At 43.0% G+C, this 17,249-nt stretch overlaps 1 protein-coding gene and 2 long non-coding RNA genes across 3 annotated transcripts in view; 1 reads left to right on the forward strand and 2 right to left on the reverse strand.

The window, feature by feature from the left end:
• Positions 1-15,221, reverse strand: part of LOC132540492 (uncharacterized) — a 313,599-nt gene extending 298,378 nt beyond the window's left edge. The window contains exons 1-2 of the long non-coding RNA XR_009551699.1: positions 14,900-15,221; positions 5,393-5,468 (exon numbers count right to left, since the gene is read on the reverse strand). This is a non-coding gene — a long non-coding RNA (uncharacterized LOC132540492). The remainder of the gene's footprint in view (positions 1-5,392; positions 5,469-14,899) is intronic.
• Positions 1-17,249, reverse strand: part of LOC132540493 (uncharacterized) — a 1,042,170-nt gene that overhangs the window by 719,026 nt on the left and 305,895 nt on the right. The gene's annotated exons all lie outside the window — the stretch shown is intronic.
• LOC103122407 (thioredoxin, mitochondrial) lies at positions 7,712-8,161 on the forward strand (the record flags this gene model as incomplete). Its single annotated transcript, XM_007533001.3, has 1 exon — positions 7,712-8,161. A coding segment is annotated over one exon (324 nt), but the record flags the coding sequence as incomplete, so codon positions are not given.

Consider the following 17,249-nt stretch of genomic DNA (forward strand, 5'->3'; position numbering starts at 1 on the left):
AGGAGAAAAGGGAGGGACAATGGAAGGAAGGAAGGAAGGAAGGAAGGAAGGAAGGAAGGAAGGAAAGAAGGGAGGGAGGGAGGGAGGGAGGGAGGGAGGGAGGGAGGGAGGGAGAAAGGAAAGAAAAAAAGCACCATTGGGGGATTTCAGCATTTTATGGATGTCACAGAGTACAGTAAGGTGGAGAGGGAGGGAGAGGGTGAAGGAGGGAGAAAGAAGAGAAAAGGGGAGAGAAAGGAAGAAGGGAGTGAAAGAGAAGAGAGGAAAAGAAGGATGAGGAGGAAAAAGAAGGAATGGAGAGGCCTAGAAGAGAGCTTAGTAAGGAAAGCATTGGACTCTCAATCATGAGGCCCCAAGTCTGATTCCCCCAGTATCACACATGCCAGAGCAATACTCTAGTCTCCATCTCTCTCTTATTTTTAATTTTTTATACTTATTTTCGCTTTTGTTGCCCTTGTTTTTTTATTGTTATAGTTATTATTGTTGGATAGGACAGAGAGAAATGGCGAGAGGAAGGGAAGACATACAGGAATAGAAAAAGACAGACACCTGCAGACCACCTGTGAAGTGACCCCCCTGCAGGTGGGGAGCCGGGGGCTCGAACTAGGATTGTTGTGCCCGTCCTTGCACTGTGTGCCACATGTACTTAACCCGCTGCACTACTGCCCGACTCCCTCCATCTCTCTTTTTAAAAAAATAAGCAAGATATAAAAAGAATCAAAGAAAAAATCACTAGCTAAAAGTTTTTCCCACATAACGAGAAATGGAAAAGGAACTAGAAATTGGAGGAAGGCCTAGGGAGAAAAATCTAGGAATCACAGAAAGGCATTGTGAAACCAAGACCGCAACCTTATGTCTAAAGTCCCTCATCTGTGTGCCTGGGATGCCTCTGTGATGCAACCGGGTCTCTGTGGGGGCACTTTTCAGGCTCCTAAAATACATATATCTTCTTGTGATAGATGTCTGTAAAATACTTTCACCCCCAACTTCCATTATCATGTACTAGGACCCCCAAACCCCTCCAGCCACCTCCCCACCCTCTCCTCTCCAGAGTCCCCTGCGTTGGTGCAATACAAACCTAATCCAAATTTTATTATATGCTTTCCCTTTTTATTCTCATTTATCAAATTCCATCTATGAATGAGATTATCCAGAATTTACCCTTCTCATTTTGGTTTATTGCACTTAGTATGACTTCTTCAAGCAAATACACCCATCCAAAGAGATCTATATGCACCTATGTTCAAAGCAGCACAATTGTTAATAGCCTGAATGTAGAAGCAACCCAGATGCTCAATGACTTTAACGATCTTAATATAAGGATCCAGGTCAGAGCTACAGACCTCATTCCTCTGGCTGCAGACCCCATATGCTCTTTTGGAATTCTAACATCCCTTCAGATCTCTAGCATAAATTTAAGAGTCTCCAGGGGCACCATCCATGGATTCCAACAAGTCAGTCAACTGGAGAGAGTTGCCTTAATGGTCTGAATGTTTCCGTTTCTCTTATTGGGTTTACCTGTGGCTGCTGGTGTAAACTATGGCGCTTAGCCTAAAGGGTCAATATTTATTCACTTGACATATTTATCACACAATCTCCTCTTCTACTTCCCTCTCTCACCATTCCCAGTTCTGTGCACAGGCCTGGCTCTCTCCTGCTTTGCACATTTGCTACTGCAATTCAGCTCCTCTCCCCACTTCTTCCAGGTGACTCTGTCGATTCTCAAATAAAACGCTCCATAAAAATTTCTCAGGTTCATTCCCAGAACACACTGTTTCCTCTTATAAATCCCAGAATGGTTTTATATATCTTCTGTGTCAAAACCCAGCTCTACACTGCATCACAATTGCTAATGTATTTGTCTCCAGAGATTCAAGCTCTTTGAGGGCAGAGAATATGTATCAATGTAGAATCCAAAGCCTCTGACTCAACATATTTATACACAGAAAACTATCACTTATTGCCATGGACTGACTAACAATCTTAATCACCCACTGCTCTTCATCTCTAGAAAACTTTAAAAATGCAGAGCAAAGGGAGTCAGGCGGTAGCTCAGAGGGTTAAGCACACGTGGCGCCAAATGCAAGGACCGGCTTAAGGATTCCCGAGCCCCCGGCTCCCCACCTGCAGGGGAGTCACTTCACAGGTGGTGAAGCAGGACTGCAGATGTCTATCTTTCTCTCCCCCTCTCTGTCTTCCCCTCCCCTCTCCATTTCTCTCTGTCCTATCCAACAACAACGACATCAATAATAACTACAACAATAAAACAACAAGGGCAACAAAAGGGAATAAATACATAAATAAATAAGTATTTTAAAAAATGCAGAGCATGTTGGTATTCTTTTGGAAAGTCGGACACAGCATTTTTTAAGGTTGTCAAGTTATAGTTAATAAAGGGGCTGAAAATCATTTAAATGCAGGCAGTCCTCAGTGACCCAGTTCCATTTCTGAAATCGAATCTATAAACAGGCTTGTCACTAGGTGGGGAGCTACCCCTTACCAGCATTACAGGCATAGTAAGCTGTAATAGGAATGGGTTTTGTCACATTTGCATGATTCATAAGATCTCTAATATACTGTTAAATATCTATTTACTTGTACTTCTATCAATAAACATATATCACCACCCAAAACTATCACCAGCTTTGAGATGGGCAGAAGCTTTGTCTCTCAGGCAGCCCCAGCTGGTGAGCTAGTGGGGTTTCCTTGTGATTATTAATAAGCCATTTGGCAGGGAATGGGATTCACTTCCACCTGTTCTGCCATGACTTTGCCCCTCTACTCCCTCAAATTTGTTTCTCTACTCCTCTGTATATATAACATATTCTGAAACATTGTGGGGTTTCTTGTTTGCTTTCTTTCTGATTTCTTTCTTTGTTTCTGCTCAGCTGGGTTTATGGTAATGCTTTACCTTGTGCACAAGCCAGGTTTGAGTCCAATCCCCAAAACATTGAAGGAATCTTCAGTGCTATGGTTTCTCTCTCTCTCTCTCTCTTTCTTTCTTCTCTCTCTCACAATTTTATTTATTTATTCATGAAGAAGTTAGGGTAGTACATGTGCTGCCAGGGATAGAATTCTGGACCTCATGCTTAAGTATTTTATCCATTGTACCACCTACCAGAAAACTCTTTCTCTCTCTCTCTCTCTCTCTCTACCTCTCTCTTCATATTGGAAAAAGTCTGCATGGAGCAGTGAAGACCCAGCAATGAATGAATGAATGAATGAATTGAGTTGTAATATTTTTTAAATTTAAAAAGTCAAATGTCCTGCTTTATATCTTACCACATTTCAGCCACCAAGTTGTAGACACTACCATGATGCCATCCTGACTTCCCTGAGCAGATAACCTCACCAAGGTGTCCTGGAACCTCACCCTCCCACCCACCCAGAGCTCTATCTCACTAAGGAAAGACAGAAACAGGCTGGGGGTATGGATTGACCTGTCAATGTCCATGCTCAGGGGAGAAGCAATTACAAAATCAGACCTTCCACCTTCTGCACACCATAAAAAGATTTGGTCCAGGAGCCGGGTGGTAGCACAGCGGGTTAAGCGCAGGTGGCGCAAAGCACAAGGACCAGCATAAGGATCCCAGTTCGAGCCCCTGGCTCCCCACCTACAGGGGAATCACTTCACAGGTGGTGAAGCAGGTCTGCAGGTGTCTATCTTTCTCTTCCCCTTCCTGTCTTCCCTTACTCTCTCCATTTCTCTCTGTTCTATCCAACAACAATGATGTCAATAACAATAGCAATAGTAACTACAATAAAACAACGAGGGCAACAAAAGGGAATAAATAAATAAATAAATAAATAAATAAGTTTGGTCCATACTCCCAGAAGGATAAAGAATAGGGAATTTTCCAATGGAGGGCATGGAATACAGCACTCTGATGCAAGGAACTGTGTGAAATTGTAAACCTGTTATCGTACAATCTTGTTAATCATTATTAAATCACTAATAAAATTTTTTAAAAAGCAAATGATTAACAGAGTCTGTCTAGGCAGAATTCAGGCAAGGAATTCTTTTTTATTCTTTTTTATTTTTTATATTTATTTATTTTCCCTTTTGTTGCCCTTGTTTTTCTTTTTTATTGTTATTATAGTTACTATTGTTGTTGTTATTGATGTCGCCATTGTTAGATAGGACAGAGAAAAATGGAGAGAGGAGAGAAAGACAGACAGGGGGAGAGAAAGATAGACACCTGCAGACCTGCTTCACCGCCTGTGAAGCGACTCCCCTACAGGTGGGAAGCTGGGACCTTGAGCCAGTATTCTTATGCCGGTCCTTGTGCTTCCTGCCATGTGTGCTTAACCCGCTGCACTACCGCCCGACTCCGGGAATTCTTTCTTTTATTCAATCCACACAAGTATTTTTCTGTGACTACACAATGACATTTTTCTAATTGCTTTCCTTTCTTTTTTTATTTTTTTATTTATTTTCCCTTTTGTTGCCCTTGTTGTTTTATTGTTGTTGTAGTTATTATTGTTGTTGTTGATGTTGTCATTGTTGGGTAGGAAACAGAGAAATGGAAAGAGGAGGGGAAGACAGAGAGGGGGAGAGAAAGATAGACACCTGCAGACCTGCTTCACCACTTGTGAAGTGACTCCCCTGCAGGTGGGAGCCGGGGGCTCGAACTGGGGTCCTCATGCTGGTCCTTGCACTTTGAGCCACATGTGCTTAACTCGCTGCCTTACCACCCAACACCCACTTTTCTATTTAATACTCAACCTAATATGAAGAACTCAGTATAAGAAATAAGTCCATGACAGCATTGTTCATTCTACTAGTTTCTTCAGAGTCCCAAGGGGAAAAAATTAGGAGAAGCAGGGGGCAGAAGAAGCTTTCCCTAATGGATTTTTTAATTATTTTTAATTTCTTTATTGGGGGGTTAATGGTTTACATTCAACAGTAAATACAATAGTTTGTACGTGTATAACATTTCTCAGTTTTCCACATAACAATACAACCCCCACTAGGTCCTCTGTCATCCTTTTTGGACCTGTATTCTCACCCCCACCCACCCCAGAGTCTTTTACTTTGGTGCAATACACCAAATGGATTTTTTATTTAACAGAACACCATTCAGCTCTAGCTTCTAGTGGTGCCAGGGGCTGAACCTGGGACCTCAGAGACTCAAGCATGAGTCTTTGGCATAACCATGATCCTGTCTCCCCAGCCTGCTGAAATGTCTCTTAATCTAGTACTCTTCTTCTTCTCCTTTTTTTTTTTTTTTTTTTGCCTCCAGGATTATTACCCGCCCAGCTCCCAATCTAGTACTCTTCACACTTCTCTGCAGAAGGCCTCAGCATCTGTATATGTAAGAGTTTCTTCAGGGCTTCTCATTAGAGCTAACTCTTTTTTTCTATCAAATGTAATGAGAGAAAAGGCATTTACCTTATTCTGTAAATGCATCAGGGTAGAAATGCTCATCTGGTTCAGAGGTGAAGAACCTCTGCCATAATGTAACCTCCTGAAATGTCAGAAATGCATAGATCATCGAAATGCTGGAAAGGGAATGCATACCTAGTGCTTTAATACTTGACTTTTACTTTCTGTAGTTCTATTTCTTTAGGCCAAGTTGAATGCCTAGATAATAACATGAGATGCAGGCAAATATAGTCATATATCACTTAATGGTGGGGAGGCACTCTGGGAAATGCAATACTAGGTGATGTCATCATTGGGAGAACATTATAAAGTACAGTTACACAAACCTAGATCTTTTTATTTTCCAGAGCCAAGACCTCATATAGCATCATTTCACTGATCCTGGGCTTCTTTTTCATTCAGATAGTGAGAGAAAGGGGAGAGAGAGAGAGAGAGAGAGAGAGAGGGAGAGAGAATATACTACTAGAGTTTCCCCTGGTATGATAGCACCACCCAGGTGGTATTGGGGCTCAAACCTGGGCCATGCACATGGAAAGCATATGTCCTGCATCTCTCCAGCCCACAAACCTAGATCTTCTAGCCTACTACACACTTAAGCTATCTAGCATAGGCTACCAGAACCACCATCGTGCATACAGCCTATCATTGTCCAAAACATCATTAAGAGGCTCTTAACCTTGGAGCCTATGAATGTTACCTTACCTGGCAATGGACAGCTAAGGTAACAGATGAAATTATACTTGCTAGTCAGCAGATTTTAAGACAGAGAGATTATCCCAGATGATCTCGAGAGTCCAAAAATAATCCAAAGGGTCTTTAAAGTGTGAAAACTGCAGCAGGGTTAAGTGCACGTGGTGCAAAGCACAAGGACCAGCATAAGGATCCTGGTTCAAGCTCCCAGTTCAAGCTCCTGGCTCCCCACCTGCAGGGGAGTCGCTTCACAATCTGTGAAGCAGGTCTGCTGGTGTCTATCTTTCACCCTCTCTGTCTTCCCCTCCTCTCTCCATTTCTTTCTGTCCTATCCAACAACGATGACAATAACAACAATAACTACAACAATAAAACAACAAAGGCAATAAAAAGGAATGAATAAATTAATTAATTAATTAATTAATTGGAAAAAAATAAAAGAAAACTGCAGCAGGCAAAAGAGTCAAGAGGAGAGCAATGTGCTGTTGTTTAAAGATAGTGGAAGAAAGCCATGCTAGGGTAAGCAGATAGCCTCTTGAAGCAAAAGAAGGACAGTGTTTTCTTCAGAGAATCTTCAAGGAGGAAGACAGTGCTGCTGCCATACTAATGTTAGCCCAGTAACATCCTGTTGGATTTCTAACATGTAAAAGCTGAACAGGCTTGTGTTATTTAAAACCACTAAGTCTGTAATCAGTTGTAACAACAAAGGAGGAACATATAATATGCCATAAAAATTAAATATAGGGAAACAAGAGGGTGGCGTAGTGGCTAGAATATTGATCTTAAAATCATGAGGTCCTAGGGCCAGCCGTGCACCACTGGTTGGCGCTATGGGGAGATGGCTCAGCAACTTCTCCTGAGAAGGTTCCTGGCTTCCATCTCCTGGAAGCCCCCTCAGGATGAGTTGGCACCACTCTGCTCCCGGCCCCTGCTGGCCCCACGGCACAGTCCTAGTGGCCTGGCAGTCATACCCAGCCAAGTGCGGTCAATATTCTCCACAACAACTTTTTTTTTTAATTCCTTTTTTTGTTGCCCTTGTTTTTTATTGTTGTAGTTACTGATGTCGTCGTTGTTGGATAGGACAGAGAGAAATGGAGAGAGGAGGGAAAGACAGAGAGGGGGAGAGAAAGATAGACACCTGCAGACCTGCTTCACCGCCTGTGAAGCGACTCCCCTGCAGGTGGGGAGCCAGGTGAACGGGGATCCTTATGCCGGTCCTTGAGCTTCACTACGCCACGTGCGCTTAACCCGTGGCGTTACCGCCCAACTCCCTCCACAACAACTTTTTTTTTTTTTTTTTTGCCTCCAGGATTATAGCTGGGGCTTGGTGTCTGCACCACGAATCCACTGCTCCAGGAGGCCATTTTTTCCCATTTTGTTGCCCTTGTTGTTTCATCGTTGTTGTGGTTATTATTGTTGTTGTTGTTGATGTGATTGTTATTGGACAGGACAGAGAGAAATGGAGAGAGGAGGGGAAGACAGAGAGGGGTAAAGAAAGACAGACACCTGCAGACCCGCTTCACCGCCTGTGAAGTGATTCCCCTGCAGGTGGGGAGCCAGGGGCTCGAACCCGGATCTTTACGCCGGTCCTTGGGCTTCACGCCACGTGTGCCACCACCCGACCCCCCCACACACACAACTTTTAACATCCAGGATGGACCTGACTTTCAAGACCGAGTTGTCAATAGTGAGACACCAGTGGTTGTGGATTTCCACGCACAGTGGTGTGGCCCCTGCAAGATCCTGGGCCCGAGGTTAGAGAAGATGGTGGTCAAGCAGCAAGGAAAGGTAGTAATGGCCAAGGTGGACATCGACGACCACACAGACCTCGCCATAGAGTACGAGGTGTCGGCTGTGCCCACGATTCTGGCCATGAAGAATGGGGACATGGTAGACAAGTTTGTGGGCATCAAGGATGAGGACCAGCTGGAGGCCTTCCTGAAGAAGTCGATTGACTGACGAGCAGGGAAGAGTCCTGAGTGCCCTTGCCTGGGAGGGGCCCTGGTAGAACTCAGCCCCCCACGCCTTCCCATTCCTGGCTGACCCCTGTGGGCCCAGGCTTTGGAGATCAGGCCTCCAAGCACAGGAACCTCGAGTGCTTCCACCTCTGCTGGCTGCCAGGGCAGCCGCCAGAGACTCAGTGCTGCTTCTGTGGGATCAGCCCTCTCCCCACCCACTGCCTGCTCCCTCTGAGGCCGGGCACAGTCACAGATGCTGGGAGAGCCTCCAGTCCCCTTAGGTACAGCTGGCTCGGCAGGAATAGCTCAGTCCCCAACTCCTAGGCTCCTTAGTATCTGAACCCTGGGGTCTGGCCCACCTCCCTCCTGCAATTTTCTTTCCTGCTGCTGTTTTGCAAAAAAGCAAAAGAAACCCAAACAAGCGAGAATAATATATAATTCTCTCCTTTCTTGTAGATCTGTAATAAAGAACTTCATGTGATCTCTTCCACTTCCTGCTGTGAAGAACAGACCTTGCCCCCCACCCACACACTAAGTGGCCCTGTATTCACCACCACACCCCAGGCCCCACAGAGATACCTCCCCCTCTTTTGTCGGGGGCACAGGACAGAAAATGTGAGTTGGGCTGAGGAGTCTGACAGACACCTAACTCTGGAAGTCTCAAGACACCACTGCCCTCTCCAGGCATTAGCTGGCCCTTTGGTTCTCTGAGCAAGAAGCTGAACTGTAAATAAACCAGAGTGATAAAACTAAAAAAAAAAAAAAAAAAAAGAGGTCCTGAATTCGATCCCCAGCAACACCTGTGCCAGAGTGATGTGTCCTCCTCTGCTCCCCCCCTCCTCATTTAATGCATAAATCATTTAAGTTAAAAAATAAATAATAAATCTATAAGATAAAACACATTTTGAGAAATATTCTTATTTTTAAAATTTTTTAATCTTTATTTATTGGATAGAGACAGCCAGAAATCAAGAAGGGAGGAGGTGATAGAGAGGGAGAGAAACAGAGACACCTGCAGCACTGCTTCACCACTCGCAAAGCTTTCCCCCTGCAGGTGGGGACTAGGAGCTCGAACCTGGGTCCTTGGGCATTGTAATACATGCGCTCAACCAGGTGAACCACCACCTAACCTCCAAAATATTCTCTTTTTAAAAGATTTTATTTATTTATGAGAAAGATAGGAGGAGAGAGAAAGAATCAGACATCACTCTGGCACATGTGCCGCCGGAGATCGAACTCGCGACCGCATGCTTGAGAGTCCAAACCTTTACCACTGCACCACCTCCCAGACCACCACAAATATTCTTTAAATCATAATTTTTTCAAACTATATCTTGGCTTTCCATATTATCAAAAAGGGGTAGTAGTATATATCACAAGAATATGGTTGCTGTTATTCTTAACTTTCTTTCTTGCCCTCCACCTAGCCCTGTCCTGCTTTAGTTTCCATGTTACTGTGAGCTGTAATTTAAAGTTAAGTTGAAAGACCACAAAATAAAAAGCTATTATAAATGGTTCTCTCAAATTTCCTGGACCTTGAGAAGAACTATGTGGCTGCTTTATTAGGTTTGACCTAGTTATTTCTCTGTTCACTGGTAGCCTTTGAATTCTTTTTTTTTTCCCCTGGAAACCATTATTTTTTCCTCCTCCTCCTCTTCCTTCTTCATCATCATCTTCTTCTTCTTCCTTTTTTTGTTAAATAGTACAAAAAGAAATTGAGAGGGGAAGAAGAATTAGAGACAGAAAGAGAGACATCTACAACACTATTTCATTGCTCATGAAGCTTCTCCCTGCATGTGGGAGACCAGGCAGGGGCTCAATTCCTTGAGTTATTTACAGAGAATCTACAATATAATAATCCCATCTGTTTGTTTTAATTGTTAATAGATTGTTGCTACAAAGCAAAACACAAATTCTATACCTTACAACCTCCCTTATAACAAATTTTTCAAGACTATTGTATATATAGTCAGAGAGTTAGAGATGCTGTGAGAGATAGACAGTTAAAGAAAAAACAGCAGTAACACTTCCCTCAATGCAGTGGGAGCTGGTCTCAAACCTGAGTCATGCGCATGGCAAAGCAGTGCACTATCCAAGTGAACTATTTCATCTTCCCAAGTGCCCCACACACACATATTTTTTTTTAATCATTTTCTTCATTCTCTCCCTTTTTGCACTGAAGTGTCTGGGTTTTTATTGCTGTTCGTTGTTTTATAGTTCTCGTTAGTGGGGGTCAGGTGGTAGCGCAGTGGGTTAAGCGCACATGGCACAAAACACGAGGACCAGTGTAAGGATCCCAGTTCGAGCCTCCAGCTCCCCACATGCAGGGGAGTAGCTTCACAGGTGGTGAAGCAGGTCTGCAGGTGTCTATCTTTCTCTCCCCCTCTCTCTCTTCCCCTCCTCTCTCCATTTCTCTCTGTCCTATCCAACAACGACATCAGTAACAACAGCAATAATAACTACAATAATAAAATAAGGGCAACAAAAGGAAAAATAAAATAAATATTTAAAAGATCTGTACTCTATTAAAATAAGTAATTTTAAAAATTATAGTTCTCGTTAACAAAGTATTCAGTCTTAAGGAAATCAAATGCAATAAGTCAAGGTAAAAAAAAGGCTTTTTATATAAGTGTAGGGGTGACTTAGAAAGTAAGTGAAGGCAGGACCATTGGGGGGGGGAAATGTGTAAATATATATATATACAGAGAAAAATAAATAGTCATAGAATCAGCCCTTATTGGAGACCTTGGGAGAATGACAGCAGTTTCCAATGGAGGGGGTGAGGACCCAGAATTCTGGTGGTGGAAACCGTATGGAATTATACCACTATTATATTACCATTTTGTAAGTCAATATTAAATTACTAATAAAAAAGCAGCAAAAGAGGGAGTCGGGTGGTAGCACAGCAGGTTAAGCACACATGGCGCAAAGCGCAAGGGTTGGTACAACTATCTCTGTTTGAGCCCCCAGTTCCCCACCTGCAGGGGAGTCGCTTCACAAGCAGTGAAGCAGGTCTGCAGGTGTCTGTCTTTCTCTCCCCCCTCTCTGTCTTCCTCTCCTCTCTCCATTTCTCTCTGTCCTATCCAACAACGACATCATCAATAGCAACAACAATAATAACAATAAAAAACAAGGGCAACAAATAGGGAATAAATAAATATTTTTTAAAAACTTTTAAAAAAGTAGAAAAAGAGTTCACTAGACACAAGTCACAAAAAAAAATTAGCTAATTTATTAAGTGTCGTTCTCCCTTGTGGTCCCAGAGGTGGTGCAGTGGATAAAGCACTGGACTCTCAAACATAAGGTCTTGAGTTTGATTCCCAGCAGCACATGTACCAGAGTGATGTCTGGTTCTTTCTCTCTCTCTCTCTCTCTGTCTCTCCTCCTATCTATCTCATAAATAAATAAAATCTTTTTAAAAAGAAAGTGTCATTCTCTCCCTTGTTTTTTATTCCTAGCACTAGCTGTACTACAAACTATTCTTATCTTGGTTACAGCCTTGAAAAATATGTGTAGGCACATCAAAATACTTCACTTGGATAGCACATTTGCTTTGACATACAGATGACCCAGGTTCAAGCCCAGATCATACCGCATGGAAGGAAGCTTTGGTTCTGTGATCTTTTTCTCTGTCTTTCTGTCTCTGTCTTTCAACCTTAAAAAGTCAGTCTGGGGGAAGGGGGCGGTAACGCATTGGGTTAAGCACACGTGGCGCAAAGCGCAAGGACCTGCATATGGATCCTGGTTTGAGCCCCAGCTCCCCACCTGCAAGGGAGTAGCTTCACAGGCGGTGAAGCAGGTCTGCAGGTGTCTGTCTTTCTCTCCCCTTCTCTGTCTTCCCCTCCTCTCTCTATTTCTCTCTGTCCTATCGAAAAACGACGACATCAACAATAGTAATAACTACAACAACAATGGAAACAAGGGCAACAAAAAGGAAATAAATACTAAAAAAATTTTTTTTTAAAGTCAGTCTAGAGCCACATGGTGGTGCACCTAGTTAAGCACATATGTTACAATACACAAGAACCCAGGTTTGAGCCCTCAGCCCCCACCTGCAGGGGGAAAGCTTTGAGAGTGATAAAGCAAGGCTAAAACTGTCTCTCTGCAGGCTGGGAGTATGGATTGACCTGTCACCGCCCATGTTCAATGGGGAAGCAATTACAGAAGCCAGACCTTCCACCTTTTGTACCTAATAATGATCCTGGGTTCATACTCCCAGAGGGGTAAAGAATAGGAAAGCTATTAGGGGAGGGGATGGGATACAGAGTTCTGGTGGTGGGAACTGTGTGGAGTTGTACCGCTCTTAACCTATGGTTTTTGTCAGTGTTTCCTTTTTATAAATAAATTTTTAAAAAATAATAAATACAGCAGTTTAAGTGCATGTGGCACAAAGCGCAAGGACTGGTATAAGGATCCAGGTTCAAGCCCTGGCTCCCCACCTGCAGGGGAGTCACTTCACAGGTGGTGAAGCAGGTCTGCAGGTGTCTATCTTTCTCTCCCCCTCTCTGTCTTCCCCTCCTCTCTCCATTTCTCTATCCTATCCAACAATGACAACATCAACAACAACAATAGCTACAACAATAAAACAAGGCAACAAAAGGGAATAAATAAATATTTAAAAATAAATAAATAAATAAATAAATAGTAAAGTGTCTCTGTTCCTCTTTACCTCCCCTTTCCCTCCCAATTTCTGACTGTCTCTATCCAATAAATAAGTAAAGATAATAAAAAAAAATTAAGCCAGTCTGGAGTGGTGAGTGCCCCAGGGACAACAACAACAAAAAAAAAAACACTGAAAAAAAAATGTGCATACTTTTCAGGTCCCAAATGTCAGAGCAAAAAGCAGACTGTCTGCTTCAGTTAAAGTCTTTACTCATAATATAGTCTTGGTCATTAAAGACAAACATTCATTTCCTCGTTTAGTCAAAGTAATAGGTGCCAAGCAAAGTCTTGCTGGCAAAGGACATAATTATTTTCTCCATGAGGTAGAATGATCCTTAGTCATTCCACAAACTACAAAGTGCTCCTGAGGCATGGGATGTGTCAACTCAGTTGTTGCCATCTGGAAAGGCCTTCCTAATAGGAGGACTACTGGTGACAAGTCCCATGGTATGTGTCCATCATGCCTGATACTATGTCCTCAGCACCCCTGTGGCCTCTACACAGAAGGAATAAGGACAATTTCTGAGAGAGAAGTGGATGATGAGTGAACCTGAGCAAATGGTTCACCAATCACAGAGGTTGACAGTGAAACCAAGTAGGCAATGTGGCAGCAGGAGTAGGTTGTGGGAGGGGACTGGACTGTGGACCCAAGTGATGAAGGAGAGAGGCCACTGAGAAAACCCAAGTCCTGAAGGCTAAAGAATATGCTAGGGGAGCCAGGCGGTGGTGCAACAGGTTAAGTGTATATGATACAAAGCGCAAGGACTGTCATCAGAATCCTGGTTCAAGCCCCCGGCTCCCCACCTGCACGGGAGTCACTTCACAGGCGGTGAAGCGGGTCTGCAGGTGTCTATCTTTCTCTCCCCCTCTCTGACTTCTCCTCCTTGCTCATTTTCTCTCTGTCCCATCCAACAACAACAACAGCAACAACAACAACAATAATAACAACAAGGACGATGATAAGGGCAACGAAAGGGAAAAAATTTAAAAAATAAAAATAAAATAATTTTTTTTAAAAGAATTTGTTAGGAGGTCAGGGAGATGTCTCAGCAGGTGGAATGCAGGGTTTAGATTGTGAGTCTCCGGACTCAGTCCCCTGCCACTCCTCTCTTGTTTTAAAGATTCATTTATTTGAGGGTCGGGCGGTAGCACAGCAGGTTAAGCACAGGTGGCAAAGCGCAAGGACTGACATAAGGATCCTGGTTTGAGCCCCCGGCTCCCCATTTGCAGGGGAGTCGCTTCACAGGCGGTGAAGCAGGTCTGCAGGTGTCTGTCTTTCTCTCCCCCCTCTGTCTTCCCCTCCTCTCTCTATTTCTGTCTTATCCAACAACAACAACATCAATAAAAACAACAATAATAACTACTACAACAATAAAAAGACAACAAGGGCAACAAAAGGGAAAATAAATAAAATCATAAATAAATAAAAATATTGATTTATTTATGGAAAAGAGAGAACAAGAGCATTACTCTGGCACATGTGATGACAGGAATAGAACTCAGTACCTCATGCTTTTGAGAGTCCAACACTCTATCGACTGCCAATCTCAATCTCTCTCCCCCCCCAAAAAAAAAAAGAAAGAAATTAATCTGGTGGCACAGGGGTTCTTTCAGTGGATGAAGCATTGGACTCAAAAATATGAGGCCCCAGGAGTCGGGTGGTAGCACAGCAGTTTAAGCACAGGTGGCGCAAAGCGCAGGGACTGGCGTAAGGATCCCAGTTCAAGCCCCTGGCTCCCCACCTGTAGGGGAGTCACTTCACAAGCGGTGAAGCAGGTCTGCAGGTGTCTTTCTCTCCCCCTCTCTGTCTTCCCCTCCTCTCTCCATTACTCTCTGTCATAGCCAACAACAACATCAATAATAACTACAATAATAAAAAACAAGGGCAACAAAAGGGAATAAATAAATATTTAAAAATTATATATATATATATATATATATATGTATATATATGAGGCCCCAGGTTGTTCCCCCACATTGCATGTGCCAGAGTGTTACTCTGGTTCTTTCTATCATAGACATAAATAAATAAATAAATCTTGGGGTGGGGGTAGATAGCATAATGGTTATGCAAACAGACTCTCATGCTTGAGGCTCCATAGTCCCATGTTCAGTCCCACTCACCACCATAAGCCGAACCACAGCAATAACCCTGGAGGCAAAAAAAAAAATACATATATTTCTTAAAGATTTATTTATTTACCTGTGGTTCAGTGCCTGCACTATGAATCCACTGATCCGGGAGGTTATTTTTTTCCTTTTTGTTGCCCTTGTTGTTTATCGTTGTTGTAGTTATTATTGTCGTTTGTTGTTGTTGTTGCTGTTGTTGTTGTTGGATAGAACAGAGAGAAATTGAGACCGGAAGGGAAGACAGAGAGGGGGAGAGAAAGACACCTGTAGACCTGCTTCTCCACCCTGCAAGTGGGGAGCCAGGAGCTAGAACTAGGATCCTTAAGCAGGTCCTTGTGCTTCGCACCATGTGCACTTCACCCTGTGCACTACTGCCCAGCTCCCAAGAAATAAATCTTAAAAAGGAGTGTGTCAGGAACAATGACATTAGAATTCAATGTGAGTTTCAATATGTGCTATTTTAAGCAAAAGAAAGAATTGGAGCAGGGACTTGTGGGGTGGAGCTATGATGACCCAGCCAGAGAATGTTGGCTCTTCTCCAGAAAATGAATATTACAACAAAATAAATCAAAGAATTTCATCAGAGAAATTTCTCTGTATTTCTGCTAAAGAAGGAGCATCACTATCTGAAGGTTGGTGATTGCATACAGACAGCAAGAGCAGGAGAAGGAGAAACTCAAGCAGAAATGCAGCATTGCTTTGCAGGCAGACACCATATTTGTATTTGCTTCTATGCGACAGACTTAAAGGGCCTGCTGGGGATCACTCAGTCACCAAGGCTTAAGAAAAGGAGTTCAGGGAGTCCAGCAGTAGCGCAGCGGGTTAAACATACTTGGCGCAAAGCACAAGGACAGGTGTAAGGTTCCTGGTTGAAGCCCCGGTTCCCTACCTTCAGGGAAGTCCCTCCACAGGCAATGAAGCAGGTCTGCAGATGTCTATCTTTCTCTCCCTCTCTCTGTCTTCCCTCCTCTCTCCATTTCTCTCTGTCCTATCCAACAACAACATCAACAACAACAATAATAAGTACAACAACAATAAAAAACAACAAGGGCAACAAAAGGGAAAATTAATAAATATAAAAAAATTTTAAAAAGAAAAGAAAAGGAGTTCAGGGCTGCTGTTTAGAGCTATAGAAGACACAGGCTCTTGTGTGAACACCAGGAGCACCAGGAAACTGAATTCTCCACCCTTATGGCATCCAGCAAGCCTACCAAACTCTAAGGTGTCTGCCATAGACACCCTGGTGAACGGGATCAGACCATCCTGAAGGAAGAGTAACTCTGATTTCACAGTAGAGTTCCCACTTTCAGGAATCAGTCTGTGAAGAGAAGGAGGTTTGGGATCTTCCTACCTACCACCTCCCACCAGACAGGCTATGACTCTGTTTAAGAGACATCAGACACCATAATCATAATAATACATCAGTTCCTTGTATTGTTATGTGGAAAGCTGATAAATATTATGCATATACAAACTATTGTATTTACTATCAACTGTAAAATATTAATCGCCTAGTAATTAAATTAAATAATAATAATAATAATACATCGATTCCTTCCCTCTTCACAACTCATATACAAAATAGAACCCAGCACCATCTACTGGTTAAAAACAGAAACCACAACAGATGGATAAAACTAGGAAAACACCGATTTTGCAACACCACAGTAACAACCAGAAACTTAATGATGCAGATCCAGAAAAACAATCATCAGAGAAAGAATTTAGGAAATACGTTGTCAGGAAATCTGAAGAAATACGATGCTTTCAATTCAATATGGAGAAATAGAGTAAGAAAAATATCCATAACTTCAAAGAATCTCTCGATAGGAAAATGGAAAACTTGAAAACATAATTACAGGGTGTGAAGAAGAATTTGAACACATTCCAGTCTGCAATAGCAATTCAAGGAAGTAGACTTACCCATGCAGAAGGGAGAACATCAGAAATAGGAAGCAGGGAGTCGGGCTGTAGCGCAGCGGGTTAAGCGCAGGTGGCGCAAAGCACAAGGACCAGCATAAGGATCCCGGTTCGAGCCCCCGGCTCCCCACCTGCAGGGGAGTCGCTTCACAGGCAGTGAAGCAGGTCTGCAGGTGTCTATCTTTCTCTGCCCCTCTCTGTCTTCCCCTCCTCTCTCCATTTCTCTCTGTCCTATCTAACAATGACAACCTCAATAACAATAATAACTACAACAACAACGAAAAACAACAAGGACAACAAAAGAGAAAATAAATTAATAAAATATTAAAAAAAAATAGAAAGCAAACTGGCCACACTCTTTGACTTCAAAGTAGAGGGACTTCAAAGTTAGGAAGAATGAAGCAGCTCTTTAAGAGACTGAAGACTCCGGAGGGAGGGCCAGGTGGTGGTACATCTGGTTGAGTGCACGTATCATCAGCCCCTGGTCTTCACCTCCAGGCAGG

The sequence above is a fragment of the Erinaceus europaeus genome, chromosome 1 (genome assembly GCF_950295315.1).
Source record: "Erinaceus europaeus chromosome 1, mEriEur2.1, whole genome shotgun sequence".
NCBI lineage: Eukaryota > Metazoa > Chordata > Mammalia > Eulipotyphla > Erinaceidae > Erinaceus > Erinaceus europaeus.